At 42.0% G+C, this 27,971-nt stretch overlaps 1 protein-coding gene across 1 annotated transcript; it reads left to right on the plus strand.

Moving 5' to 3' along the window:
* Positions 1-560: 560 nt before the first annotated feature.
* armh3 (armadillo-like helical domain containing 3) lies at positions 561-27,899 on the plus strand. The gene is made up of 26 exons (XM_004066175.4): positions 561-716; positions 2,879-2,991; positions 3,079-3,135; positions 3,211-3,357; positions 3,556-3,663; positions 3,736-3,828; positions 4,956-5,030; positions 5,121-5,207; positions 12,408-12,464; positions 12,540-12,583; positions 12,754-12,814; positions 12,907-12,953; positions 14,231-14,306; positions 15,134-15,227; positions 18,114-18,215; positions 18,337-18,395; positions 18,473-18,538; positions 19,295-19,364; positions 20,695-20,755; positions 20,837-20,925; positions 21,339-21,421; positions 22,865-22,991; positions 23,099-23,174; positions 24,537-24,615; positions 26,058-26,174; positions 26,828-27,899. The coding sequence occupies exons 2-26, from the start codon at positions 2,890-2,892 to the stop codon at positions 26,918-26,920; spliced, it is 2,070 nt and encodes a 689-aa protein (XP_004066223.1). The 5' UTR covers positions 561-716; positions 2,879-2,889; the 3' UTR covers positions 26,921-27,899.
* The last annotated feature ends 72 nt before the right edge of the window (positions 27,900-27,971 follow it).

The raw sequence follows: 27,971 nt of genomic DNA on the forward strand, positions 1-27,971 counted from the left end.
CAAAACATCTGCTGCATTGTTCTGCAATTTTTACTAGTTGTATTTAGTTGTGTTGGAGACAATTTACAAAGGTGATGTTAAAAAATAGTTTTTGTTGATTTTATTCCATCTTTTTAAATTTTTGTTAAAGAAAGTAAAAGCATGGAGAGGGAAAAAACAATTAAAATTGAAAATCGAATTTGGAGTGAAAAATCTGAGATTTTTTTTTTTTTTTTGTCCATATCGACCAGCTCTACTACTGATTTTGGCTAAAAATATGATCACGATTAAAAGACCACTTTTACAATAGATCATCAAAAGAGGATCAGACTGTTGAAGGAAGCTATTGATATTTTTAATAACTTTAATGTATTGACCTACATATCTTATTTGCTGTTTTTCAATCATTTTACTTTATATTTGTAATGATTTAGCAAATTTTCTCCCCCTTTTAAATAGTGTTCATTGTGTCAAAGCAGCAGACAACCTTTATTTTTCCCTATAAAACTTTAAATAACAAAAAAGCAATAAGTTAACTGAAGTGTGCTGAAAATGCGCGTTTCCTGTGAGCTGTCTGCACGTGCACGAGCCTCTGACACAGACCGACGGATGTTTATTTGTCGGGCGCTAAGACCCGGAAGCCCGGCAGGATGCTAACAGAAGCAGGCTAGCAGGTTCTGTTCTAAAGGACTCATGAATCAAACATTTACGCCCTAAATTGGGATTGTTTGAATACGGTAAGAATGCACGACTTTTTTCGAATTTTCACATAAAACAGTGTCTGTGTGTCAACAATGACAGTCAGACGGCTGACATGTAAACGAGATGAAATAATCGCTATCGCCGTTTCAGATTAATATTAGCTTAGCGCCGCTAAGCTAACATGTTGTTGTAGTTACTTTAGGTTACTTTGTGCTCGTTAATTGTTAAACTCGTGTGTCTGTCAGACAGCTTAACCCACCGTTCGTCGTGACGCTGGTCTTCGTTACGTTACCTAGCAAAAAATTCTACCTAGTATTCGTCTTTGTCAGTTACCAAAACCAATACTAACCAAGTGGTAGTTTATCCATAAATTGATTTGGTAGCAGATATTTCAGTGTGTGACTTTGCCTGGAGGCTTCCGTCCTTGCTTTACGTCATTAAGCATTGATGTGATTCTTGTTTGAGTTTGTATCGTCGTTGGGCAGTAAATGTCTTTCAGGTAAGACTCCTGACAGGTGAGCCCCAGCAGGTATGACACCGGAAGTCATGTCACAGAATGCATCCCTCACTCTTTTCGGCTTTTAACCCTTGTGCTATCTTGTGGGGTCCAGATGACCCCACTTCCACCCCACTAGATAGCACAAGGGTTAAAAAGAGAGACCCTGTCAGCAAATGTTTGGTTTGAGGTAGAGCAGAACCGAAGCTACATGTCTGCGCAAACCTGCCTGCTAGTGCAGGACAAAATGCTATTCTGTGCAGAGCTTTGCCTCCTTCTCTGCTGTTTTCTCCAGAAGCTTCAAGGTTCCTCTCAAGAATGATATGAGCTTCAGCATGAAGACTGTCCATGAATCATTTGACCTGAAGGAACATTATTAATGTGTTATTATTAGGATGTTTTTAAGAAGCTATCACACCTCAAACCTCATCAATCCACATCAACAACAAGGTTATTCAACACTATGGAAGTCCAGGAGAGTCTGTGAAGACGTAGAACAGCTTTTTGATGATTGATCGGTTCTTTTCAAGCAAATTAAAAAAAACATTTCAAATGAAAATACATAGATTTGTCACATTTATTTAAGATATTAGTTCCTAAATTGATAAGAAAATGATGCTATCCAAAATGAAGACACACACATATGCTCATACAACCACACACACATACAGCAACACAGACACACAATCCCCACTTTTCTGTAGGCAAGATGAACTTGAAGGGGGCAGAAATGTCATTAGTCTTTCCAAACAAGTGAGTTTTTGCCAATTCATCTGAGAAGCATGGACTCATTTGGTTAACTTAACTTAAAGTGAGCCCGAGTTTGTTTCCCCCACTAAACCGTAACATGTTTTTAGTCTGAATGCACCCAAGCGGACCCTGGTCCGGAACCGCACTCGGATCCATCTTTCACAGTGGTCTGGGTTTGTTTGACTGAGCTCCAGTTAGCTCTCAGTTCCCTCAGTCTGAATAGACTCTGTGCTCGGAGCGGAACAACTGAACCAAAACGGCCACTGTTGCCGGATATTATGGGATGTAAACAGGAGGAAGGAGCCAACCATAAACGTAGAGCAACTAGACTCAGCAAGTCACTGAAATGTGGCTTCTTAAAACAATTTTCAACGTGATACTTTGCTTCTAACACTGTTTTCTTGGCCATCTATATGTCCTGAATACTAATCAGTGTAACTTCTTAACTGTCTCCTCGTGCAGCATGCCTGACATTGATACAGACGTTCAAAATTGGTCAGCGAAATATAAAGTTGGAATTGGTGAACTATCCTGACAGGGTTTGCAAAGGATAGAACTTCCATTATTCTTTCTCTCCTTGCTTTGCCTCATTATTCTTGGCAAAGGACTGAAGAGATCTTTAGTCTTTGTTTACAAGCTTTAGTTCAAAACAGAATAGTCCAGTTGAAAAGCAGTCGAATACAGACCAAAAGCAATGTTCAGGACTCAAATTGAGTGGACTTGGTCTGGACCGACTGACCTTTCCGGTCCGAATACAGCTGAAATTTTGACGAAAAAGGAGAACAGTTCCTTAGTCCTGAACATCAAAGCAGGTCAAACACAGATGAAGACTTCAATGATGAATGCGATACAGAAAACCTTCCTTTTGTTCACCACATTGTCCTGATTTTTAGACGGAGTAGAAAACCGGCTGAACGTGACGTGTAATGGACATTTTCTTTGATCCTTCAGGCTCTGCAGACATGTCCCAGGTTGAGAAGAAGGCAGGGCTGCTGAGGAGGACATCGTCCTCCAAAAAACCTCTGAAAGAAAAGGTGGTCTTGATGTACGACGAGATATTTGCTGTAAGTATCAGCAAAGGCAGCAAGCGGCGGATGTGTCGTTGGACTGCATGTTCAGGCGCTAAGAAAGTCTTCTGTGCTTTGATGTAGAAGGAGGATCCAGCCAAGAACAACCCTCGCTTCTGGGATGAGCTGTTTCTCATGAAGGTCTGAGTTCCTATTGAAGCAAACGGCTGCTTTTTCCGAGTGTTTGTTTCAACAATGTCTTCTGCTTCTTCTCAGGTGAACCTGGAGTACCTGGAGTCCAAACTGGAGAGCATCGATGGAGAGGACGCCCAGTGTATTCAAGACAACGTCAACTCTCTGTTTCACCACTGCGTTCAGGCTCTGGGAGAGGAACACCAGATCAAGGTGGTCAACGCTCTGCAGGTATGTGATGTCTGCGTGAGCGAAGCTGCTTCTGTCCTCGCTTGCTGTGACCCCCACTGCGAACGAAAAGCACAGACAGGAAATGTGAGCTCGGTGTGCTGGGACAGCCCATCAGCTTCTGACAAAACCTTTCAAACAACCTGGTTCGACTGGCATCCGAGCCTTTCACTAAGCGTCCGCTATGCTTTCCATCCTCAGACTCTCTGTGCACTTTTCCGAGGAGTCCACCATAAGAACAAGTCGGCGTCTGGCTTCGACATCATCAACATGCTGATGGGGTTCGACAAGGCCGAGCAAAGAATGAAGGTCTGTAGAGATTTAGAAGGAAGAAAAGATGTAATCCTTCCATCCTCTGACTCGATTTCTTTCTTGCTTCAGGACCTGATGGAGCGCTTGGACAGTCTTCTTTGTGGAGACAGCTCAGAGAGCCTGAAGAGCCTCTGTCTCAAACTGCTGTTGTGTTTGGTGACGGTGAGAAAACACAAACAGGCCGTTTGTGGAAAATAAAAGCTTATTGTTTGAAGAAACAGGGAAATCCCAGCGGCCCTCCTTACTCCCTCAGCTGTTCAAAGGGACTTTAGGGTTAAACTGCTCTCGTTCTCCCTTCAGGCTAGATCTGGTTTCCTTGTTTGATACGTGCCATAAATGACCAGGCCATACAGTTGGAGAACCTACAACTGCATAATGCATGCGGGTGGAGTTTAAAACCACCAAACAGGCCAGACTGTAGTGAAAACGAAAGCAAAAGCTCCAGTGCAGCTCAACTCAAAAATGTAGGACACGATGATTTTTCTCTGGGATCGAATGGTTCCCTTTTCTACATGTTGCTCCTCATTTAAGGGGGTGGGGGTCCCGGTTCTACACTAAAAGGAGAGTCAAGTAAAAAAAAGGACGTCTTCTTATTTACAAAAAAGTTCAGTAATTAAAGTTATTATTAATTTTTATATGAGGTTTTCCATGAGTGTGTTTTTGACATTTTCATTTGAGAAAATTGTTTTTCAAAGAGGAAAATAAATAGTATTCTTATTATTGCTGCTGTTTTCCAAAACCAGCCTGTCACATTTGAACCCTGAACATGTGTTTTTGCTCAGGAATTATTTAAGGTTCTTGGCATAAATTCTTGTTATATTTGAACACTTAATGAAATAATAAGAAAGCTCTTACAATGTTTGTGTTTTGTATCACTTAAGGACTCCAGTGGTAACCTGGAGCGAGCCCATAATCGTCCCGATTCTTGCACCGTAACTCAGGAGTAGATGACCTAAAGCTTAGCAGGAGTTTGTTTTTCACTCAGAATGACCAAACTCTGAAATATAATCAGATTTTGCTTCTAGAAAAGAAAAAGAAATCTCTCATTGCTGCACAATTGAATGTCTTACAGGTGAAAAATAAATCAATTTAAGGAAAATTGTATAAAAAGTTACTCCTTCCTAATGAGATGCTCTGTTTTCTGTATTGTGTCGTATGTCAAGTTGGAGCAGAAACTTGACTAATTTACCAGCTAAAGTAATGAGACTTTACAGTGGAATAAAAAAGTTAGGAAACTCCACAATCTCTTCTAAATGTACCGACTGTAATCTTGTTTAACTGGTCTGCAGGTAACAGACAACATCAGCCAGAACACCATACTGGAGTATGTGATGATCAACAGCATCTTTGAAGCCATTCTGCAGGTGCGTGATTTGTTTGAAGAAAATCATTCTGGTTTATTTTCTGTATTTCTCCGTCCTCTCAGTTTTATCAGTCCTTCCTGTCCTGCACAGATCCTGTCGGATTCGTCCAGCAGGGGGCAGCATGGGTACGATGCTGTCGTTCTTCTGGCCCTGCTCGTTAACTACAGAAAGTACGAGGTGTGTGTTTTATTCATGTGTGGAGGGGGGGCTGTGCTTGTATTTTTGATGAAGTAATCAACACACAACTGTTTTCCTGGGAAAGCCTCACGTGTTTAGCCTCAGTGTTAGATTCCTTCTGCATGTGACGTCTCTGAACAGTTGGACCAGAGCACGATTCCTATGGCACACTTCCAAACGTTGTTGAGGATATTACGCTGTGGAATACGTATATCGCAAAAGGTGGAGAAAATTGCGATAAATGGTTACCTTAAATGTGTTAAAACAATCTTATGGCAGCCTGAAGTATTTAACGAATCAAATCAATCCCTTTATTCATTTGACCAATCGGATGCACCCCTTCACGTTGTTGACCAATCAGATGGAGCCCTTTTATGTTAGACGCTCGCCTCTTATGTAGTCTAGGGTCATTTGGAGTATAATTTAAGGTGTGTACCGGTATATATAAAACTGTTGGAGTGAAATGGAATTTTTTTTGGTTGTTTTCCTTTTTTTTATCGTCATCACAATATTGATCATTAATATCGCAAATCGCGAGTTTTCCCCATATCGTGCAGTCCTACTCCTGTCCAACTATTTAGGAACCTAAACCCAACTGTATGGAGTTAATTCAGTCTCAATAATCAGAAATGCACACAACCGGTTTTACAAATGCACACGCTCCGATTCACAAATGTCATTTTATGCAAACCTGAAAAATAAATTCGGAAATACACACCCTGTGTTTCACAAACACACAGATTGTGTTTCACACATGCACACTAAATGTTTTACAAATGCACAATAAATGTTTCTCACAAATGTGCACACTGTGTTTCACAAAAAACATTTTAGAAATTCACAATAAATGTATCAGAAATGCACAGTTAGTGCTTCACAAACATGATTTTTAGGTACACATGTGATGTGAACTCACAGATCATTCGAATTGCAGACTGTGCATTCAAAATCCCGTTCTCGTTTGTGAATCTCCCCGTGTGTGTGAGAGATTTTTCTACGGTGAATATTGAGACTCATCTGACGGAGCGGGTCAACTAATCTCACCATTGGCTAGTGAATCTGTCAATCAAACTCATCGGGAAAGCAGGCGGGTTCGCTTTTGGCCAATCGAATGGCCCCTTACACTTTCTCTACGCTTTCTGCGGGTGGCAAAAGCCCCGCCCATGTTTGATTCTGTACCAGTCGGTCGTTAGCGTGTTAGCTTTAGCATGGCTTGTCGGTTTATTTGCCTTCGGTTGTCAAAAATTACTGGCTTGTGCAACTTTTCAGTGGACCTGGAAGCAAGGCAACAGTGGTTGAATGCAGTTGACATTGAATCCATCGAACTCTGTACTGGTCATGGGATTTACAATGAACGTTTCACTCGGGATTGTTTGTACGTTATTCTCTTAGCTTTCATGCTAGCGTCATTTCAACACTCAGACACGGTTTGGATCATATGAAGGTGGAGGAGAAAAATCTTCAACTTCCACAGAAGGTTTTGTGGAGAAACTGTCATCACTTTGCTCCGTACCACGCAGTGGGACTACATTACCTCAAGTTCATCTCACTGTCAATCACAGACACCCAATATACACCTCCCCTGCTCAGCCCGAAGTCACTTTGCTGGACCTTAATTTTATTTTTTTAATAACTCAAATGTCATTGATTTTATATTGTAACCATATACATATACACCTCTTGGCCAGGTCACCCTTGCAAAAAAGATCCTCATCTCTCTGGGTTTTATAGCTGGTTAAATACTACACAACAAAAGATGGTCATAGAACAACAAAGTGCAAACATTCACCCTTTATTGCAGAGTAAAATTCAGTGAAAACATGGACAGATTAAAACATCAAAATTTAAGCAAATGTGGGATCTCTACTGATTTGAATTTTATTTAAACTGGAACTAATTTTCATAACATCCTTACATACAATGAAGTCCCTTGAACAATACAGCAGTATTGATTTGAACTCTGTCTTACTCCCCTCAGTCTCTCTTCTTCTGTATGTAATTATGTCGCCTAAATTAAGTTCTAAACACACTGGACAGTAAAGATGTAGGTCCACTCCCAAACGGTCTGAATTCCACAATGGGTTGTCATCTTGCAGTTCCAACATTTGTGGACCCAAAAGAGGACTGTCCCATACCGGGACATTGATCCCAGGATGAGGTTCAGCCATGGATCCACTCTCCTCCCATTCAATCTCTGGAACCAGCATACCCTGACAAAAAAAAAAAAAAAAAGATACTGTTTATGAACAGCACTGTTTTTTTTGTGTTTTAGATTATGTAGGAACAGTGACCGACTAATAATAACTTATATTGTTGCTTGCAGGCAGACTTCATATCTCCATAACTGTTTATAATTTGCAAATAAGTGATCCTTAACAAAGTAGTGAGATTAGTACATATGATGGCTCATAATGCCAAACATTGTGATGCATTTTGAACTTGCAGATGTGCTATTCTTCCTACAAACAAACAATTTAGGGAAATTGTTTGCACCACACAACAATAATCCTTTTCATTCATTTTCGATGAAAATTCACTGTAGTCATTATGATTTCATGATACTCTTCTTGATACTTTCCACTTTAGTCAAACTGCACACAAATCAGTTGTCCAGTACAGTGAGATTAAATAAAGCATTTACCCGGGGATCAGAAACAGGGTTCTGGGTCAAGCCCAACAGCCACAGCTGATTTGGTGTCATGCTTTGCTCCATCCTGATTGGATGGGTGTCCCACGCGTCACTAAAGACATCCAAACTGGCCTGAATGCATGGTAGAAAAATGTAATGGCAGCAGAATACGTGATGTGACTGATATTGAGCAAGTCTTGGTCCTCAGGAGAGTGCAGGATGTTGTAATATAAACCAGTAACAGTCATGAAGACATCACACCAGAGGGGCTCAATCCTGTATTTGGAAAAAAAGCAAAAAGAAATATATTGTCAGATTTATTTTTAATACATCATTCACTTTTATGTATCAGGGCTCCAGACTAACTTTTTTCACTAGGAGCATAGTGGCCCCTAAATTTTAGGGGCACAACCAGAAAATTTAGGGGCGCATACCGTAAATCAACATTCTAACCAAATCTACTAAATTCCACTGTATTGCTAATAAATACTTTAATAATAGATGCAGAAATTACAATGTGCTGTTTCTAATTCAGTGTCATATTTTATTCTGCACTTTTGAAGATGCAACATGAAGGTAAACTGACAGCACCATCGCTGTCACGACAGTACAACTAAGTAAAAATAGTAAAAAAAAAACCATACTTTTAGAATAAAAAAAGTTTTTAGTAACAAGTGATTACCGTAGTAACCTTTCGTAATTTCACAGTTTCAAACAATACTTAAATGTATGTAAATATTAGAGGATGGAAATTCATGTTGGTGACACCAAATAGGTTCAGCCAAGATGCACAATAAGCGTGTTTGAGATCACCCAGATGGACGCAACGCTGCACAGATCACCTGGTGTGTGACGTATATTTTTTTGCTCCAACATCACCTGTCAATCAAAACAAAAATATCACGAGAAAGGGGTGAGAGCAAGACACCAATCAGAGCGAACGCAGCTGGAAATTTAGTATTGAACTGACTAAAAGCTGCCCTACAGACTACAAAACAATGCATTATGGGACATGCGTCCTGATGGGTTTTTTGTAGTTCACTGATCAATTAAAATAATTTAAAATACCAACTGATTAAAAAAAGGCTACATCCATTACAAAACATTAAAATAATTATAAAAGATGTAATATCACAGCTCATACTTAGGGGGAGAGGCATATTAAAACGAAATTGAATGTTAAGGACAACTCCTAATTCCTGGTCTCTTTCAGTCTCGCTGCAGCTTCGATTTCATGCGAGTTTGAGACCCCTGCTGTACACTCTGTCACTGGTACACTAGCTGCAGGTCGGAAGAACGAATCAATAGTTCGCTTGCTCATAGCTCAGACGCACATATCAGGTTGTGATGATATTTGTCTCCGTTTCCTTCCCACGGATGTTTACGCGCGCTCGATTATCTCTAGGCCCCGCCCCCTCCACATATTTTAGCCACTTGCAGTGACTTTCCCTATTCTTCTCACACGCATTGGCCGCCTCAGGCATCACTCAATGAAATGCGAGTGTGTGCTCGCGTGTGCTCCAGTCTCATGAGTATTCGCGCGAGTGTGTGTGTCTGCCTGCGTGCGTGTGCGCTCGCGTCTCATTGATGATTTCATCTCTCATTTCATCGATCATTGACGTGCTCCTTTCATGTTTAATGTATAAAAAATACGGAGGGTGGGGGAGGCAAATTTACTGGTAGCACATGTGCGACTGGGTGTAAAATTCAGTCGCACACTCTCAAATTTTGGTCGCAAAATGCGACCAAATGGACGCAGTCTGGAGCCCTGTGTATATATTAAAGCTTCTAAAACTAGGTTCAACTCACCGTTGATTGTGTGTACACTTTTCCCACAATGAAGCCGTTTGTGTCAGTTGTACGTACTGTGAGCATTAACTCTGCTATGCCCACATGTTCTCCTCCGTGATCTCCTCTCACCCTGACAATAACATGAAAATCATGTCTCAAACACATAATTACAAATGCATCGCCAATACGGTACACATCAGTTTAAAATGTAATGTTCTTATGTATGATGCCAATAAGTAGAATTTCTAGGTTAGATAAATTGCAGGAGTGGGTTACATGTATCACTGGGGAAAAAATGAGGTGAGAGAGACTGTTAGGGGGGGGTAAAATGTTATTCATGAGGGGAAAGAGTTTTAGAGTTGCCTTTGTTTATGGAGAGGAGTCTAAAAAAAGTAATTTTATTTTTGTACAAATAACCAAGTACTTATACTGCCTGATATGTGAATAAAATATTTCTTTATGAATAACATGAATACCTCAGAGGAAAGCCATAAACGTTCACAGCGTCACTGAAGAAGGCCAAGTGGGTGTCTGCACAGTTGTTCTCTGCTATCTTCTCAGGTACAAGATCTATGGAATACAAGTACAAATACTTTCAACTGACAGATATTTACAGGGGCAAAAATGCTAAATTCCCAATTGACAGGTAAAACAGTAATACAATAGGATGATAAAATATGAAATAGAATAGAATAGAAGGGTATTTAATAATCCCTGAGGAACTTTTTTTTAAATGGCCATCTTAAAAAAACACATAAACACACATGCATTACAAATAGAAATATCACAAAATAAAAAGATTGATAAAAAAAGATAAATAATTGGAAAATCAGTGGGTAAAATTAAAAGAAATTACTTGTAAGATGCCCTGCCAGAGAGTTGTATTGCCTGATGGCACGAGGAACAAAAGATTGTCACGCTGTCACATTCAGTAATTCCTAGAGAATAAATAAAAACACAACAAACATGGATTAGATCATTTAGCTGTCTGAGATTAAATTACATAATTTTCAAATATATGAAAGGGGAATTTTTTAAAACACTCTTGCTATGATTACTTGAGCTTGTAGTAAAGAACACCTTTAAAAAAAATCAGAGACAAGACACTGATCACAGGAAGCCTGTGTGTAATACTTACAGTAACTTCTACTCAAATCACTGTTGACAGCTGATTTCTCCCATCCACCCTTTCTGTGACTACTTATCGACTACAAAACAGCCTAAAAACATAATGTTTGGGATTCTTGTCATTACGTCATTGGAAGTAAAGATACGGGGAATTTAGTGGCTGTCACTCTGACACAATCTCATAGGGCTGGTCATCACAATGAATACGGGTTCTAACGTTAGAAACTTAATGAGGCTTCTTTCATTCAACAGTGGATTCATGTCTGTTATATTTAAAAATGGCGTTTTCATGAATGTCATATGAATTAACTTTGTTGCACATATCCACCCCGTCTTAAAGTCTGGGCTGTGAAAATGCTGTGTCTAACTTTAACCCGGATCGCGTTTACATAAAGGCAGCACACGGAAAAACTAGCTAGTTAGCATAGCATCAGTGTTTAAACAAATCGCCGTCTCCAAATCAATACTTTTTATTAAACTTTCTTTGCTGCTGTAAATCCGGCATGCTTTTCCCCTTAGTTCCTTATGAATCATGTTAAGAACCTACAGATCATTGGCTATAGACGCTAGCTTGAACCGACACCGGCTTGAACTTCACTCACACTCACAGGCAGCCACAACTTGCACAGGTTAAGCAAAACAAAGCTAAGCTAATTTGCGGTGGGGGTACTCTGCAAACGACTCGGCTGCAGTGTTCATAAAGCATTCACACATGTCACTTGGCAAAGGAGAACGCTTCAACTTAGTATTCAATAACATTACAGGACGTACAACGAGGGAATGATCAAATAAATGCATTACTTACGGGCTGAGACTGATCCCGTTCAGAAGAACTCTCCGCCATGTTTGCCGCCCGCGTCCTTTCAACTGCTGTGTTGAACAGCTCCCTCCCTCGTCAGTTGAGAGTGAAGAGTGTAAGGGGCCATTCGATTGGCTAAAAGCGAACCCGCCTGCTTTGCCGATGAGTTTGATTGACAGATTCACTAGCCAATGGTGACATTAGTTGACCCGCTCCGTCAGATGAGTCTCAATATTCACCGTAGAAAAATCTCTCACACACACAGGGAGATTCACAAACGAGAACGGGATTTTGAATGCACAGTCTGCAGTTCGAATGATCTGTGAGTTCACATCACATGTGTACCTAAAAATCATGTTTGTGAAGCACTTACTGTGCATTTCTGATACATTTATTGTGAATTTCTAAAATGTTTTTGTGAAATACAGTGTGCACATTTGTGAGAAACACTTATTGTGCATTTGTAAAACATTTAGTGTGCATGTGTGAAACACAATCTGTGTGTTTGTGAAACACAGGGTGTGTATTTCCGAATTTATTTTTCACGTTTGCATAAAATGACATTTGTGAATCGGAGCGTGTGCATTTGTAAAACCGGTTGTGTGCATTTCTGATTATTGAGACTGAATTAACTCCACCCAACTGTCACATTTAAACATTTATATGATTTGTGTCTGCACGTAACAAAATGTCTGTTTGTGTGATTAAAACATCTATTTGGTTTCATACTGGTGAAAAAAGCCTTTTTAGCAGGAGCTCTGGTTGAATCACGAAAACGTTAAACTCTGAGTTACTGTCACGGAAAGTGGCTGTTGTTTGCGTTTGATTAATAAAGTTTTGTTTTTGTTTCCAGTCGGTGAATCCGTACATTGTAAAGCTGTCCATCGTGGACGATGAGCCAACATTAGATGTAAGTCCTGTTTTTCCATTAAGAACAGTAATGAAAAAAATCAAAGTTCTGATTGAAGCTCCTCCCTCTCCTCAGGGGATGGGAATGGTCGTCCATCAAGCTCTGACCGAATATAACAGGTGAGATCTTTCCTTCTGTTCGAGGATTTTCTGCTGACTTCAGTTTGTGTTATTTATGGCTGACGGCTCTTCTGGAGTTGTTTGTGAAGGCGGTCACGTGTTTGTGCACGCAGAGTCACGCACTTCTGAGCTTCTGGACTCTTTTCCTTTGACGTTTTTTCTGGTTACAGACAGTACAAAGACAAAGAGGAGGAGCACCAGGGCGGCTTCTTCTCAGCCCTAACCAGTATGGTACGAGCCCGCCCCCTTTCATATTTAATTTCCCAACAGACCTGCTGATGTTTTTAAGGCTCACCTGTGTTTGGTGACTCTTCTGTCTGCAGGTCGGCAGCATGTTTATAGCAGATGCAGATGAGAAGCTGTCAGTACAGTAAGTGTGAAGTTATGTCACTTCAATGGCTTTCCTCTATTTTGTAACTACAAACTGCACTACATGACAGAATTCCCCTTTGGGACTGAATGAAGCACAGAAATATTCCTTATGGGTCACGAAGCCCTTCAGGCTGTGGAAATTTGATTAATTTAACACTCACATAATCCTGGATTGATGAGCTCAGATTGGCAGAAGGTTGTAGAGAAAGCTCTGAAAAGCTCAGTTTAGAGTCATCAGGATGTCTAAAAGTGAGAAACCCAAGACGCAGGAAGCTTTATCCTAGAAATGAAAAAGATATTATTTGTAGAAAAAAAGGTTTTGAGGCTGAAATGATTTCACTGATGAACTTTTTTCTTCGGGCGTTTTCTCCCACGGTCTAAAAACATGCTCCATAGATTATTCATTCATTTTAGAAACCCTTTTTGTCCCTTTCGGGGTCGCGGGGCTGCCGGAGCCTATCCCGGCCACTCATGAGCGAGGGGAGGAGACATCCTGGACAGGTCGCCAGTCAGTCGCAGGGGCCACAAATCACACACCCATACACACTCGCAGGGACAATTTAGAGTAACCAATTAACCTATGAAGCGTGTTTTTGGACGGTGCACATAAAGGTCCCCCACTGGTGTTCTGGTTTAGGTCCCACAGCCGGGACTTCAACCGGGGGCCTTCTTGCTGTGAGGCAAGAGCGCTAACCACCAACCATAGATTATTTGTGACTCCAAATTGTCTCTTAGATGTGAATGTGAGCTGGGTCTGCAGTGAACTGGAGAACCATATATAGAAAACCTGGATGCATGACTTATGTGAAAGTGGCAACCCCGTGATCCTGAGTAGGTTTAGCAAATGGATGGATGCATGATTTTGCGGTGCATCCATCCATTTGCTAAACCTGCTCGTTATTAGCTGCTGTTATGAATGGCTGTTAGCCGCCTTTAGCCAATAGCTGTCTTCCTTAACTCTTTTTAAACATAGTCATTACAATGAATCCTTGGAGATGCACTTTAAATACACCGAAGTTTACATTTGCAGTAATTGAACAAGTGACTAATTCTGTGCATTTTTCATTGACTGTCTAAAGAAACTATAGTTCAGTGCTTGTGACAGTTGTCCTAAGGAGCATCCATACAGTTTAGTTTACTTCAGGCTGGACGCTCCTGCAGATGCTGTCAATACAAGCAATGAAGCGCAGAAGAACATTTCCAAAGGTCTCGGGGAAAAAATGTAGACGTTGTTGAACAGAAAAGGAATCTTTTCTGTGGCATTTCTTTCTCCAGAACCAACGAGGCGATCCTGCTGGCGCTTTATGAAGCCGTGCATCTGAACAGAAACTTCATCACCGTCTTGGCTCAGGTGGGGGCTTCGCTGTCTGGTCTGAATGCTGATCCTTTGAATGTTCTTTCTATGAAAAGAGAAGGAGACCTGGAGCTCTTTTATTTATTTATTTTATTAAACCTTTATTTAACCAGGAAAGTGCCATTGAGATTAAAAACCTCTTTTCCAAGGGAGTCCTGGCCAAGAGGCAGCAACATTTCAATATGAAAAACACATAAAAGCAAACATCATTAAAACCACATGCATCATAAAAAGCAGTTGTACATCATTGTTTCAGTCTCTGATGCTTTGAGCTAGTTCTTAAAAACATTTAAAGATACCAGTTCAGTTAATTTCCAGTCATTCTGCAGCATATTCCAAGCAAAAGGAGCAGAGTGGACAAAGGCTTTTTTTTCCCAGCTCTGTGTGGGCAAATGGAAGAGAAAGCAACAACTTGTCTTTAGATCCTAAGGAGTAAGATTCCACACTTCTCCTTGTGATTAAGGAACAAATGCAGGGAGGCAGTAATATAAGCAAAGCCCAAAGGCCTTCACAGTCACAGCAGACATTCACAAGGCGCTACCCACATGGGGTTCAGTGTCTCACCCAAGGACACTTCAACATACATGGGTGGGCAGAGTGAGAATTGAACCGTAATCCTTAGGGATAGGAAATATAAATCTGGATTAAACCTTTCCTCTTCTTCAGTGCCTCCCCACCCTTTATAACAGGAACAGCCAGGTCGTTCAAATACACGTCACTGTAAAATGAATTCCTTCATGGGTTTTCATGTTCTTGTATGTTCCTAAAACAGTTATGGAACTATGTAGTCAACTGTCAACATTTGCTTTTGTTTCTCTCAACAGAGCCACCCTGAAATTGACATTGTACCTGCCCCGCCCACCCCGACTCCAACCACACCCACAACACCTCTTGGCACGACACCGCCCTCCCTCGATGGTAAGCCACAGCCTACGCCTGGACTGTTTTTTTTTTTACCTCAGGTACAAACCACAGAAGTGTTTACGACACACCGGTCACCTCGGCCTGTTGAAAGCTTTTTGGGGCCAGTTTTTCATCCGTCACCATCTTAGCGGTTTACAACATCACTCTGGTCTTTCTGGAAAGGGTCAAATGGACGGATAATCACTAGTCCAGGGACAGGAAAGTGTTTCTGGCACAAACCGTGGTTTCTTGGTTTCTAGCTTCATGTTTTTTAGAATATATTTGTAGACATTCAGTGCTGGTCAATAATATGTTTGTTGGTAGGAAAGTAGCATTTTTCCTTTTTTGTTGATGACAGTAACTTGATATTTGTTTAAAAAGATCAGTATAAATAAAGCTGATGCATATTTAAGCTCTGATCAAAATGTAAAAATACATTAAATATTTTATTGTTAATGGTTTTTCTGTTTCTCTTTATATATTTCTTGATTATGGGATCTTCTGCCACTTTCTGGCGCTTAATTCCTTCTACAATTTTTAAGCTACTTTAACTATTCAACTATTAAATTGTTCAGGTTTTTTCATCTTTTTCCAGCTATGACTTTTGGTCCTTCAAATCCTTGAACTTTTCAAGATATTCCAGGATTTCCAGGATTTTGGCCTCCATTCAGGTGGAAAAACATGGGGAATCCTTGGTGCTAAGCTCGCATAGTTCGAGACCCGGCGCTGGCATTTTTCAAAAAAATATCTTTTTTTGTTATTAACAAATCACTCTATGCAAAAACATAAAGAACACAACGACAATTATAAAAGCTAAACAAATATTAAAACGTTAAAAAAAATATTTTTTTTGGAAAGTACCTACTTTTTCCGGTATCTTGTTTTTTTTTTTTTAACATTTCTTTTGTTTTTCTGGGAAAGTACTTGGAATTTTGTTTTGTTTTCTAAAATTTATTGCAGTTTTTTTTTTTTTTTTTAAATATTTGGTTACTTTTTTTTTAGTGCCCCTCTCTAACCCTTGTGCTATCCTAGGCACTTTAACACTGGGAGTTGGGTCATCTAGACCCACTAGACAGTGCGCTGAGCCTTTTTTCTTCAATGATTTGTGATCTTCACTGGTGTCCATGGATTACATGAAATCCTCTCCACCTTTATCCACCTTTGTCATGGTAGGAATAACACGTCAATGTAAGGGTGGGGTCATCTAAGATAGCACAAGGGTTAAAAGGTTTTTGGGTTAAGTGAATTGCACTTCAGGGCCACCGTACAGAACAGATGAACACTGTAGGTTGGAAGCCGTCACGTGAAATGATGGAGGAATTGTGAGACGAGTGTGACCTGATAAACATGAACGACTGCTCCGCTTTCCTCACAGCAGTTAATCTGCTTCCGGTTCTAACTGGACTGGATTATCTGGAAAATGTTCTTGTTCACAGTTTTTTTGTTGCTTTGCTTCGCTTTAATCTGACACGAAGCCAAATCTCCAAATGAGACGATTCTCACAACCACAGAAAGCCCAGCAGCTTTCAGGTGGTAAGGAAGAAACAAGCCGCTCACGTTCCTCACAAACCCCTTCAATGTTCAACAGAAAAGCTCCAGGTTTAAGCGAGTACCTCCTCAGGGGGGGGGGGTTAAGGTTGTCACAGCAGATTTACTGGAAGGTGAAGGTAGTTTGGCATGCAGAAGCCCTGTTGATGTTAAAAGCTCCATGTTTCCGTCTCTGGTTCCATCAGAGCCTTTTTGTCTATAAAATATTAAGCTGCAGCTGAAATGCGGATGCACGTGCTGCATGTGAGCTGCTCTGCGCTGGATCTTTAGGTCTCAGGCCTCTGTGCTCTGCGTTGAGCAACCAGGATCGCAGATTTAGGTTTTTGTTTGGAGCCTGACAGAATGATCTGTCACCTGAGGTCTGACCTGGGAGGGATCCACTTCTCATCATTTATCCATGAGAGAGATCTTCCATGCTGGCTGTCGCACACGGCGGCAGCAGCAAAAGGGTAAAGGAGGGACTTTTGCTGATGAGAACAAAGCTTTTGCTCTGATTCCCTCAAACTGCTCTCTTTCTCTTAATAATTCAATAAAGTTCATTGTTTCTACAAAGTTAACTGAGTTCTTGAGGTATTTTTTCTCACACTGTTTGTGTTTGTCAATATACCGTACATGTTTCGGCGGAATCACTTCTGCCTTCGTCAGAGTCGTCATCAGGCGGTAGTGTGTGACGTCTTTAAAACAGACGATTGTTGTGACTGAGGCGGAGTCACCTGTCAAAGTCTTACAGGTGACTCCGCCCCCTTATATGTTCCTCCAGGAATGAGAGACTAGGAAGGCCCCTCATCCCGGTTCATGACAAACACAAACCGTGTCTGAGAAAAACTAACTTAAGAACTCTGCTCTCTTTCTCTGTTCTGGGAGGTTTTAAGCATAAGAACAGTTTATTTTTTATTCTAAAATCAACTGTTGAGTTGATTTATTCATGGTGATATTTAGAGAGCTCCAAAAATATCAGCTGAAACCTGCACAAGTGGATAAATGCCTGAAAGGGATTTATCTTATTGGCTGATTAGAAAATGTTGCTGGTGGATCTAACAGACAGAGTTCTGCTTTGACCGTGATGACCCTGAACACACCAGCGGGCCTGAAACAGACTCCAACATGGCAGCCGTGGGAAGGAGTTGACATTTTGGAGAAAAACCTGCTGTCTGGAAACAGCCACGCAGCAAATTCAGTGATATGTCCCCAATAAAAATACCCAAAAAACCCTGCTTTTTGTTATCATTTAATGTTATCTTTTTGCCCAAAGTGTGTTTGAAACTGTAAGACGTGAAGATCTTGTCTTGGATCTCTGGTGATCTCTTGGATCATTGTTTGTTTTAGAAATGATTTTCATGTTTTACCTCTCAGTGATCAACAACCCAGAGCTGCCTTTAGACCCAAACCTGCAGACGAGCAACCTTCTCATCACCTTCCTGAAGTACGCCTCCATCGTGATGCAGGACACCAAAGGTGAGGAGAACCGTCCTCCTCTCCGTTTGTCCCCCGTCCGTCATGACGACGGTTGTTCTGCTGTCCAGTGGTTCTGGTCGGCAGTGGCTCGGTGTTTTGCTCACAGCTCGTGTGTTTGCAGATGAGCATCGCCTCAACAGCGCCAGGCTGTGCCTGATCATCCTCACCTGCATCGCAGAGGTGTGAGCGTCTGCACTTTCAATGCATCCGTCCTCCTTCAGTCTGAGCAGCTTTTTTTTCTCCCCCTGTGGTTCTAGGACCAGTATGCAGACGCCTTCCTCCACGATGACAACATGAACTTCAGGGTGGAGCTCCACAGAATGGTGAGCAGCGGTTGTACTCAGATCTGTCAGTGAGCTTCCTAAGCTGTCGCCCATATTGTGGTTTTTCTTCCATCTGACTTTCATTACAAGAACGTGGAAGTTGAGTTTTGTAGCCATCATGTTACAATTGGTACAATTACTGGTACGAAGGCCATTGAGACGACTGTTGTTGCAATTTTTGGCTATACAAATAAAATTGAATTGAGTAGAGTACATTTTTTCTGAGATGTTGATGATCAGGGAAAGAACCTTCATGGATAGGATGTCATTCATTTATTTAGGAGGTAGCCCCGCCCCACAGGGCTGTTTGGTGGTTCTCTAGACGTGATGAATGGATGGTTCCTTCCGTCCTCCTCTCTTGTTACCTGATGTGTTCATCTTTATGGACATTGGAACCAGACTCTTCAGACCACATGACCTGCTTCCACTGATCCAGCGTTCAAACGTCATTCTTCAGAGCAAACCGCAGCCGTGTTTCTGCTTCTCTGTGAGGCAGAGTTCTTCATGCTCCGCTCTGGTTTTGTCAGCAACATCAAAGGGATCGTTTTGATTTCCTCAGATCTTTTCTTGGTTTACATCTTTGTCGTCTTCCACGGTTTTGGAGAACTGAAAAGCTGCTTACTGCATCGGTTAGGATATCATAACTATTCCATAACTCCATGTGATCCATGTGAGGTTCTTGCCTACTTGGTTTACTTTAATTCAGGCATTGTCTGTCATGTACCTTAACACGTGTTTTTTCTTTTTTTTTTGCAGCCCATGAGACACAGAAAAAAAGCGGTGGGCAAAAACATCCCGTCCAGGCCGCTGGTTTGTGCCGTTCTAGGTATGAAAACTGCCAATAGGCCGAAGCTCAGGCCCAAAAACACTGAAGCGGAACAAATATCAGAAAAGTAGAGCGATTATTGGAACAAAGCAAACACTGAAGAGCATTAAAATCTCCTGAAAATAATATCCTTGCATATTTATCATCTGCTTTAAACAATTTCGCAGAGACAAATTAGAGGAAGTTGCAAAATATGAAATATTTTGATGAATAAGCGTTGTGACAGCAACACTGCCCTAATAGGGCTTCACCTCTGTGTCCAGGTAAATGTACATCACTCTAGAGAAAGAGTACACGTCAGACAGAAAGGTGTCAGTTTAAACCAATCACTGAGGTGGAGCAGACACGATGCATAGCAGACGCTGAAGTAAAGAAAACGTTAAAGTAGAGCAATTACTGAAACATGGCAAACACTGAAGTGGAGGAAACATTTCAGCATCAGTGAAATGTCGCAAATACAGCGGATGTGAAGCGATGAAGACCCTGCCTCTTCACATAGAAACGACAGACTTGTGGCAGATATGCTTCCCTTTCTAAATGTTCTCATGGAAATATAAAAATACAATCTAAAGGAAATGTTACAGGACTGATGACTTTTCAGACTGAACGTGATGCCACAAAACAATCAGTAAGCTCCAGTAACTAAACATGTTTGAAAATGATCAGTTTTACTACTTTTACAATGACAGAACATTAATTGAAAGCAATCTTTTTTAATGCTTTGTTCATAAACTGGTCAGTGGACTGAAAGACCTGTGAAATTATTTTATTTTAACCCGGAGGGGGGAAAAAAAGTTCAAATTCCTGTATGTATTGATTGCCTCTATACCTTTTATTTATTTTTTATGTTTATATATATATATATATTTTATTATTATTTTACTTGTCTGGCTGTCTTAAGTTGAAGGGTGGGGTGGGGTGGGGGGGTTGACATCTTTTTGATACTTGATGCTTAAATTGTTCAAATGTTTTTGTGTTCGAATTGTTCAAATTTAGAAAAAAATAAATAAAAACATTAAAAAATAATCAGTTTTGCATATAAATCAATTTTACTTTTACAGTAAGAAAATTAAAGACGTCTTACAGTCAGCATGAGTTTTTGGGCTCTAAACGTTAAAAAGTCGGTCAACCTGAACTGCCTTCACTCCACATCTGATCGGCCTCCGTCTGCTTTGCTCTGAGCTTCAGTAAGCCAGTCCAAGTGTTTAAACCTGCACTGAAGCTGTGCAGCGTTCTGTCAAACAGTCTGTCCGCTGTAGACCCGACTTCAGAAATGTTCCCGCTCCACGCTGGAGCCTGCATGTAACCCTTGTTCTTTCTTCTTTTCTAGACCTGATGGTGGAGTTCGTCGTCACTCATATGATGAAGGATTTCCCCTTTGACTTGTATTTGTGAGCGCACCACTGTCCAGCTTCTTTCAACATACTTTCAAGTCATTCTTTCTTAATTATTTATTGTTGTTCTTTGCTTAGGCGCTGTGTGCAGATCATCCACAAACTGCTTTGTTACCAGAAGAAGTGCAGAATCCGGTTACACTACACCTGGAGGGAGCTTTGGTCAGGTAGCAGTCTTTATGCTAGAATAAAAGCAAAAACTTTAGGCAGAAGTCCAGATGCCTGGTTCAGTTCTGTGCTCACTTCTTCCATTAAGACCGGACCTGCTGTTGTTTCTTCTTTAAGGAAAATCTGGTGGTTTGTGTTTTTAAAACAAACTGAAAGCTTCCCCTTCAGAAGAGATTGGAGAATGATTCTCGTTATCCTGGAGGTCCTGCCTTTAGCCTGCAGACAGTCTCCATCAATCCCATCAATTCTCTCCACATCACACTCGCATAAAACAGGCGCCTGAAGAATCCATAGATCTTGATTTGACTGGATGGAACCGGGTTCTACTTTTCACGCGTGGATGTTGGATTTCCTCTTAAAGGTTTTGTTAGGACGTCCCCCCCTCACTGCAGTCATGTTTGTCTCTGTGCAGCTCTCATCAACCTGCTGAAGTTCCTGATGTCGAACGAGACGTCGCTCCTGTCCAAGCACAACATCTTCCACCTGGCTTTACTGGTGAGAAACTCTGCTGCCGGTTTGAACTGCAGCCTGATCCTCCTCTGGTCCTCTTCAGGACCAGGGTTTCCGTTCGCTGCAGATGGATTCTGGCGCGGTTCACTTTAGTGTGAACGCTGCAGTCTGTTAGAGAAAGTGAACCAAAGACAGATGGGGCATGTAAGGGCTGAATAATAATTCTAATGAATGTTATTTATATGGCCCCTTTCTTGACACTTAAGGTTGCCTCACAGTACATAAGATGAATAACAGCATAAAAAAACAACAAGAACACAAATAAATCAACAGCTAAAACAACAGTTTAAATGTCATATGCACAATGAAAAAGGTACGTTTTCAGATGTTTGGAGAACTGAGAAAGCGAGTCCATATTTCAGAGATCAGGGGGGAGGGAGAATTGCTGAATGAGACGTGATGGTGGAGCAGCCAGTCGAAGGGAGGAAGAGGATCTGAGGGAGCGACAGGAGTAGCAACAGTCAGGAACTCTAAAGGATACAGAAGGACGAGGTTGTGGAGGGCTTTGAAGGTTAAAATGAGGATTTTGTAAGTGATTCGCTGAGATACTGGTAACCAATGAAGCTGCTGTAAGACGGGTGTAAAATGGTGAATGTTTATTTGTTTGTTTGGGTTATTGTTCGAAGAAGCTTGAAAAGGTTGTAAAACTCCTCACGGGGGCTGAAGCTTTGTGCTTTCTGTTGTTATCGTGTCTGACAAGTTCTTCCTGAGTTTACGTTTGAGGCAGGTCAGGTTTTTTTTGTTTGGTTCATTTTTGTTTCTATATGAAGTCAAAGCTGTTCTCAGCCATTGAAAGGTGGGTTTTCTTCAGCAGAGCTCATGTTTTTGGGAGATTATGTGTCCGCCATGTTTCTTTGTTTGTAGTTTCTCTTTATTTGTGTCGTTTAAGACTTTAGCTGAATACATCAGATGTTCCACATATGTGAAGGTGGGGGTGGGGTGTTGGTTGGCTGCGGCAGATGAATGTTTCCTGACAGCCTTTAAATTTTCATCAAACCGTTCCAGCTGGGCTTCATTTGGACTCGTTTCAGTCTGCGGTGTCTCGGGAAGAGCTTCTGCTCACGTCCAACTGGTTTCCGTCACGCCGGGCCGCTGGAGGAGTTCAGTTCTACTGAACTCCTTCAGGTACTTTGATTCTTAATTCTCATGTCTGCGTTTTACATCCGCACTGGAGAAGAAACCTATTTCTCCTTCATCAAGCGTCCAGTCTGTTCTGAGGGCTGCCAGTGACGGTGGCGATTCGCCCGTTCACATTCAGCAGCGCTGAAAGAGACTCTTCTGTTTCAAAGAACTTGTGTTTTATTTTGTTTTTGTGTAAGGACTAGAAGTCATTTTCCTGAGCTGAGCGTAGACTTTAGGTTCTCTGAAGGATCACATGAAGTTGTGTTTGGTTCCCCTGAACTTCTCCTGGTCCGTGTCTTCAACCAGATCGTGAACCTCTTCAACATGTTCATAACCTACGGCGACACCTTCCTGCCCACCTCCAACAGCTACGATGAGCTGTATTATGAGATCGTACGAATGCACCAAGTCTTTGACAACCTCTACTGCATGGGTACGTTTGAAACACACCAGTACAGGTGCACCTGGGCATGCTGGGAGTTTTCCTGAGCAGACAGAGTCAAAGGTCAAAGGTTGATCCTGCCTGTCTTCTGTCCTCAGTTTTGCGAGTGTCCACCAACGCTGGCCAGTGGAAGGAAGGAGCCAGCAAAGTCACGCACGCCCTCGTGAACATCCGGTAAAGACGCACACGTTCTACACAAACATCACACGTGTTGCTGCCCATTAGCAGCTCCTCTTCACTGACTGCACAGCTGGCCGGTCATCTTCTGTACCTTTCTTTTGTTTAGAGAGGGAGGGGGGGTACCTCTGCACAGGATTTATAGAGAGAATGAGAAAGTATTTAAAATGTTTCAAACTTCTATCAGAATTTTTTTCTTCAGAAAATCACTGGCATGTTTCCATCATCTAATAATGAAAAAACACGGCAGATTGTAGTGCAGGGCTGCTCAGTCCTGGTCCTTGAGATCTACCAGCCTGCCTGTTTTCCAGCTCTCCCTGCACTGCTTCCTGCTGATTACCTGGACCAGGTGTGAATGTGGAGACATCTGATTGAGCCAATCCGCAGCTAGCAGGACTTGGAGATCTGGAAAACAGTCAGGGTGGTAGATCTGGAGGAAAAGGAACGAGCAGCGCTGATCTAGTGGGATTCCCTGGAGATTTGAATGAGCAAAATCGTCTGTTAACCTTCTTTCTAGCTCCTTGGTTCAGGATTAACAGACGCCTTAACGGTAAGAGAAAAGTCAGGAATGATGACAGGAGGACGAAACCGGATCAGTCTGATCAAACAAGGACTTAAGTCTTTAAAGGAAAGTAAAAAAAGAATCCCACGGCCGTGTTCGGTGAACGTGTTCCAAGAATCCAGCAGATTCACAGATAAAACACGAAACAGGACAGAAATTAACCGGCCGAATGCAGAACACAGTCTGAAAGAATGGCAGCAGAACCGTGTGGGGGTCGTTTATCAGGATGTTCAAATCGCTTTTGAAACTCCGATCATTTTTTCATCGACCTTAACAGTCTTCCCAGTGGTCTTTTAATCAGGATTTTGCCCTTTTTAGGCAAAAAAAAAAAAAACGTGTCATTTTCTAGGACACAGTTTCTGCAGAGCGGAAGGAGTTCATCAGAAATTCACAAGTTTAGAGAGATTCCACTAGAACAAGAGCTGACAGACAGGCGAGCAGTGAAAAGATGGGAAATGAGAGAAAATAAGAGTTAATGAAGGAGGACGTGAGGAAGGAGAACCAGAGGAAATGGGAAATGTTCTTCTTCCAGCTGCTTCTCTGCTGATGGAAGGCGATTGTTCCCGTTTGCTGCATCCCAAGATGCATTATATGGCAGCACTGAATATCTGCTGTTCCTCCTGCAAACACGTGTGTCACGGAGGCAGACGCTCTCCTCAGAGGGTTCCTGCTTTGCACAAACCACAGAATCAAACCGTTTTTTTCTCGTGTTTGCAGGCGTTTCTCCTCAGAGCTGACCTCCTCTTGAATTATTTTACTAAAATGTTGTTAATGTCATTGTTTTTTGCTTCTTTAAGGGCCATCGTCAACCATTTTAATCCCAAGATCGAGTCGTACGCCGCAGTCAACCACATCTCGCAGCTGTCAGAGGAGCAGGTAAACTCCTCGCCGCCTCACGCTCTCCAGAAGCCAACAGCAGCTTTCTAACTGAAGCCGCGCTCCGTAATGAGGGCTGCCGTTTCAAAGGAAAACTCATGAATTTTTCAGCTAACAAAGAAAACTCCGGAGCTTGAGAAGAACATGCGTGTTCAGAAAAAAATGCTGACTCATCCAAGCAGAGCTTGTGCTGTTTGACAGTCCTCCATGGTGATTGATCAGAGAAACCCAAAATCAGAGAACCCCTGATGGCCTCTGGAAAAGCATTTCCTGTCATGTGACCTGCTGTAAAAACAAAAATTCAGGTGAAGCAGATGGAAGAGAAGCAGCTCCCATCCACAGATTGCTCCAGCCTTAAAGACATCCCAGCAAGGAGAAATGATGAGAGGAGGATCCAGAAGAAGACGGGCTAGATTTGCTCCACGCGCTCAAAACGTCTGAGCTCCTCATCCGTCCGTTTGGATGAGGACCGTGCTGCGTGGTGGCGCCCCTTGATGACACGAGACGCCTGGACCTTAGGCTCAGCTGGGTGGGGTTTGGTTTTGTTTCTCAGTGGAACAGAGAGGTCGGCTTCTGATCTTCTGATGTTGTAGAGGACAGTGCTGCATGCTGGGTAGTGGAGGAGATGATTTCTGTGAGGTTTAGCTGCTTTTCAACGATGAGCCTCAAACATCTGTGGGACAATCAGCGAAGATCTCAGGCATGAGCCGACTGCTAAAAAGAATCAACTGGACGACTTTTATATGTTTTGTTGTTGAAAGAAGAAAAGTCCTGAGCCTGGACATCTGCATCTGAAGCAGCTTCCTCTATTCTCCAAATAAGTCTGATTTTTCTTTTAAGAGCTGAGTGTTCCTGTTGTTCTGCGGCTCATCAACATCCTCCTGAGAAGGAGATGGTTTTATTAAATACAAGTTGAGGTTAAAGGCGCGGAAACGTGAAGCCTTCGGACTAAAGGAGAGGATTCACCTTAGCAGTTGGTTGAGGTCAGCTGAAAAATCGAGGACATGGAGTCAGAAAGGAAGGCAGAAGAACACAAACAGTTTTTGTGAGGTCAACGGACGGTATTATGATGAAGAAAGCAGGAACATGTGTGACTGCAGGCGTCTTCCTCAGCTGCTCCATCAGCAGGCTCCGCCTCCTCTCTGATGCAGCTGCTCTTCGTTCTCTTCTTCCCCATCTTTGACCCTTCATGCCTGACCTTAAGATTTTAAACATTTAACATAAATCCACTGGTAAAGCACATTTCATGGCATCACACACACAAAAGGATTGGAATATAAATCTAGTAATGGCTTTTGCCACCAAAAAAACCCCCAAAAATCTGTCTTTGTGGAGTCCTGAGCTGTCATCGTCATCTTCATCATCCTCGTCTTTGATGGTTCGGTTGGCTCTGAAGATGTTGCTTGTGCTCTGCGTCATGGTCCCGTGTTCGATCCCTGCAGGTTCTGGAGGTGGTCCGCTCAAACTACGACACGCTGACCCTCAAGCTGCAGGACGGTCTGGACCAGTTTGAGAGATACTCGGAGCAGCCCAAGGAGGCGGCCTTCTTCAAGGAGCTGGTGAGAAGCAGAACGCATACGAGGGGTTTCCGAGTCAGCGGCTCAGGAGGAGGAGTTCAGGGGTTTGAATCCTTCGAGAGAGAGAAAAATCCTATCGATGAAGCTGAATTTGAATTAAAATGTCTTTGGGTTTTCTGTGAGGTTTTAATGTCAGAATTCCTTCTGTCTGAAATTTTCCCTGTGATAAATGTGAATGGGTGTTACGGTAAAGTGTTTGCAACAGAAAAAGTTTTAGATAAATATTTAATACATTTCTTAAAGTTAAATGAGATCATGTTAAGTCAGAATTTAATCAAATGGTGGAGAGATTCAGGGCTTAGTGGTCTGCCTCTGCTACAAGCGTGTGCATGTCATGAGTGTGCATGTGTAAGGGGCGTGCACATGTCATGAGTGTGCATGTGTCAGAGGCGTGCACGAGGGAGGGGCATGTCTCAGAGAGGCGTGCACGTGAGGTGGGTGTGCATGTCAGAGGTGTGCATGTGAGGTGGGTGTGCATGTCAGAGGTGTGCACGTGGGTGTGCATGTCAGAGGCGTGCACGTGGGTGTGCATGTCAGAGGCGTGCACGTGGGTGTGCATGTCAGAGGCGTGCACGTGAGGTGGGTGTGCACATCAGAAGCGTGCACGTGTAAGGCTCACTCTTGTCTCTCTGCAGGTTCGTTCCATCAGTCTGAACGTGAGGAAGAACGTGTCTCTGAACACACTGAGTCAGGACGTCCTGCTGAAGGAGTTCTCCACCATCTCCTGAAGCCCCCCCACTCCCCATCATCCATGCTGCCCCACACTGACACCTTCTCGTGCACGTGGACATGCACACAAACTCTTTGGCCTGTTATTTGGCAGTTCTTCCATAAACTCCACAAAGCTCTGAACTGTGGAAACAGGATGAACGTGGCCTCTCCTCTGGACGATCAGGTGGTGCAGCGGCCCGACGGGGAACCGACCCAAGGACACTTTAGCTTTAAAACAGTATTCGTTGGTCTGACAGTTACAGCAGAGGCGTCCCTATGACTCCGCCCACAGGAGCGCGTGACCTTAACTCCTCTAATAACGTCAAGTGTTTGTGCTGCTGTGAGTGATGGAGGTAGAGTCTAGTGATCTGTTACTAACGTCTTCATGAACAATCCTAACAAACTCTCTGAATGTGCTGAAGATGAGTCCTCTTCATCGCCGTGGCGATTAGGAAAACCTCCACTGATGCATCTTAAACTGATGATTCTTGTTAGATCCGATTTCTGCAGCTTCTGGAAGTTCTGGGCTTTTTGTCTCCTCTGACTCCTATGACTGTATTTATAATCCTTTTTTAAATAAAGTTTGTTTTCCAGCTGTAATCCTTCATCACAGAGAGACGCTCGGACGCCACAGCAGAGCGAGTCTGGTGGTGAAGCGTCCTCTCATCTGAATGAAGATCTTTCAGGGTCTGGATTTTAGCTGAAAAATAAATAAGATAAAAAAGGAGCACAAGATAACAGAACAAAGACTCAAAAGTGAGTTTCTGAATTCACTTCTAAGTTTAGTAATTCAATCATTTATTACAAATAGTTTTCCTTTCTTCCGTCTTTTTATTTGCATTTTCAGCCTTTTTTTTTTAAATAACATTCCCTGATTCTTTCATCTTGAAAATAATAAACAAAAAATACGGAAATTATTGGACGGTTATTTGGGGTTTTAAACAGTTTTTCTCCTTTGAAGAGTCAAAAATGTTTTTTTGTTTTTACAATAAAAAATGTTTTTGTGGAAATCCTCGTGTTTTGTAAATCATCTGAACTATAAACGTCTAAAACAGTTGAACTTTCAGA

This window comes from Oryzias latipes, chromosome 1 (genome assembly GCF_002234675.1).
Source record: "Oryzias latipes chromosome 1, ASM223467v1".
Taxonomy (NCBI): Eukaryota; Metazoa; Chordata; class Actinopteri; order Beloniformes; family Adrianichthyidae; genus Oryzias; species Oryzias latipes.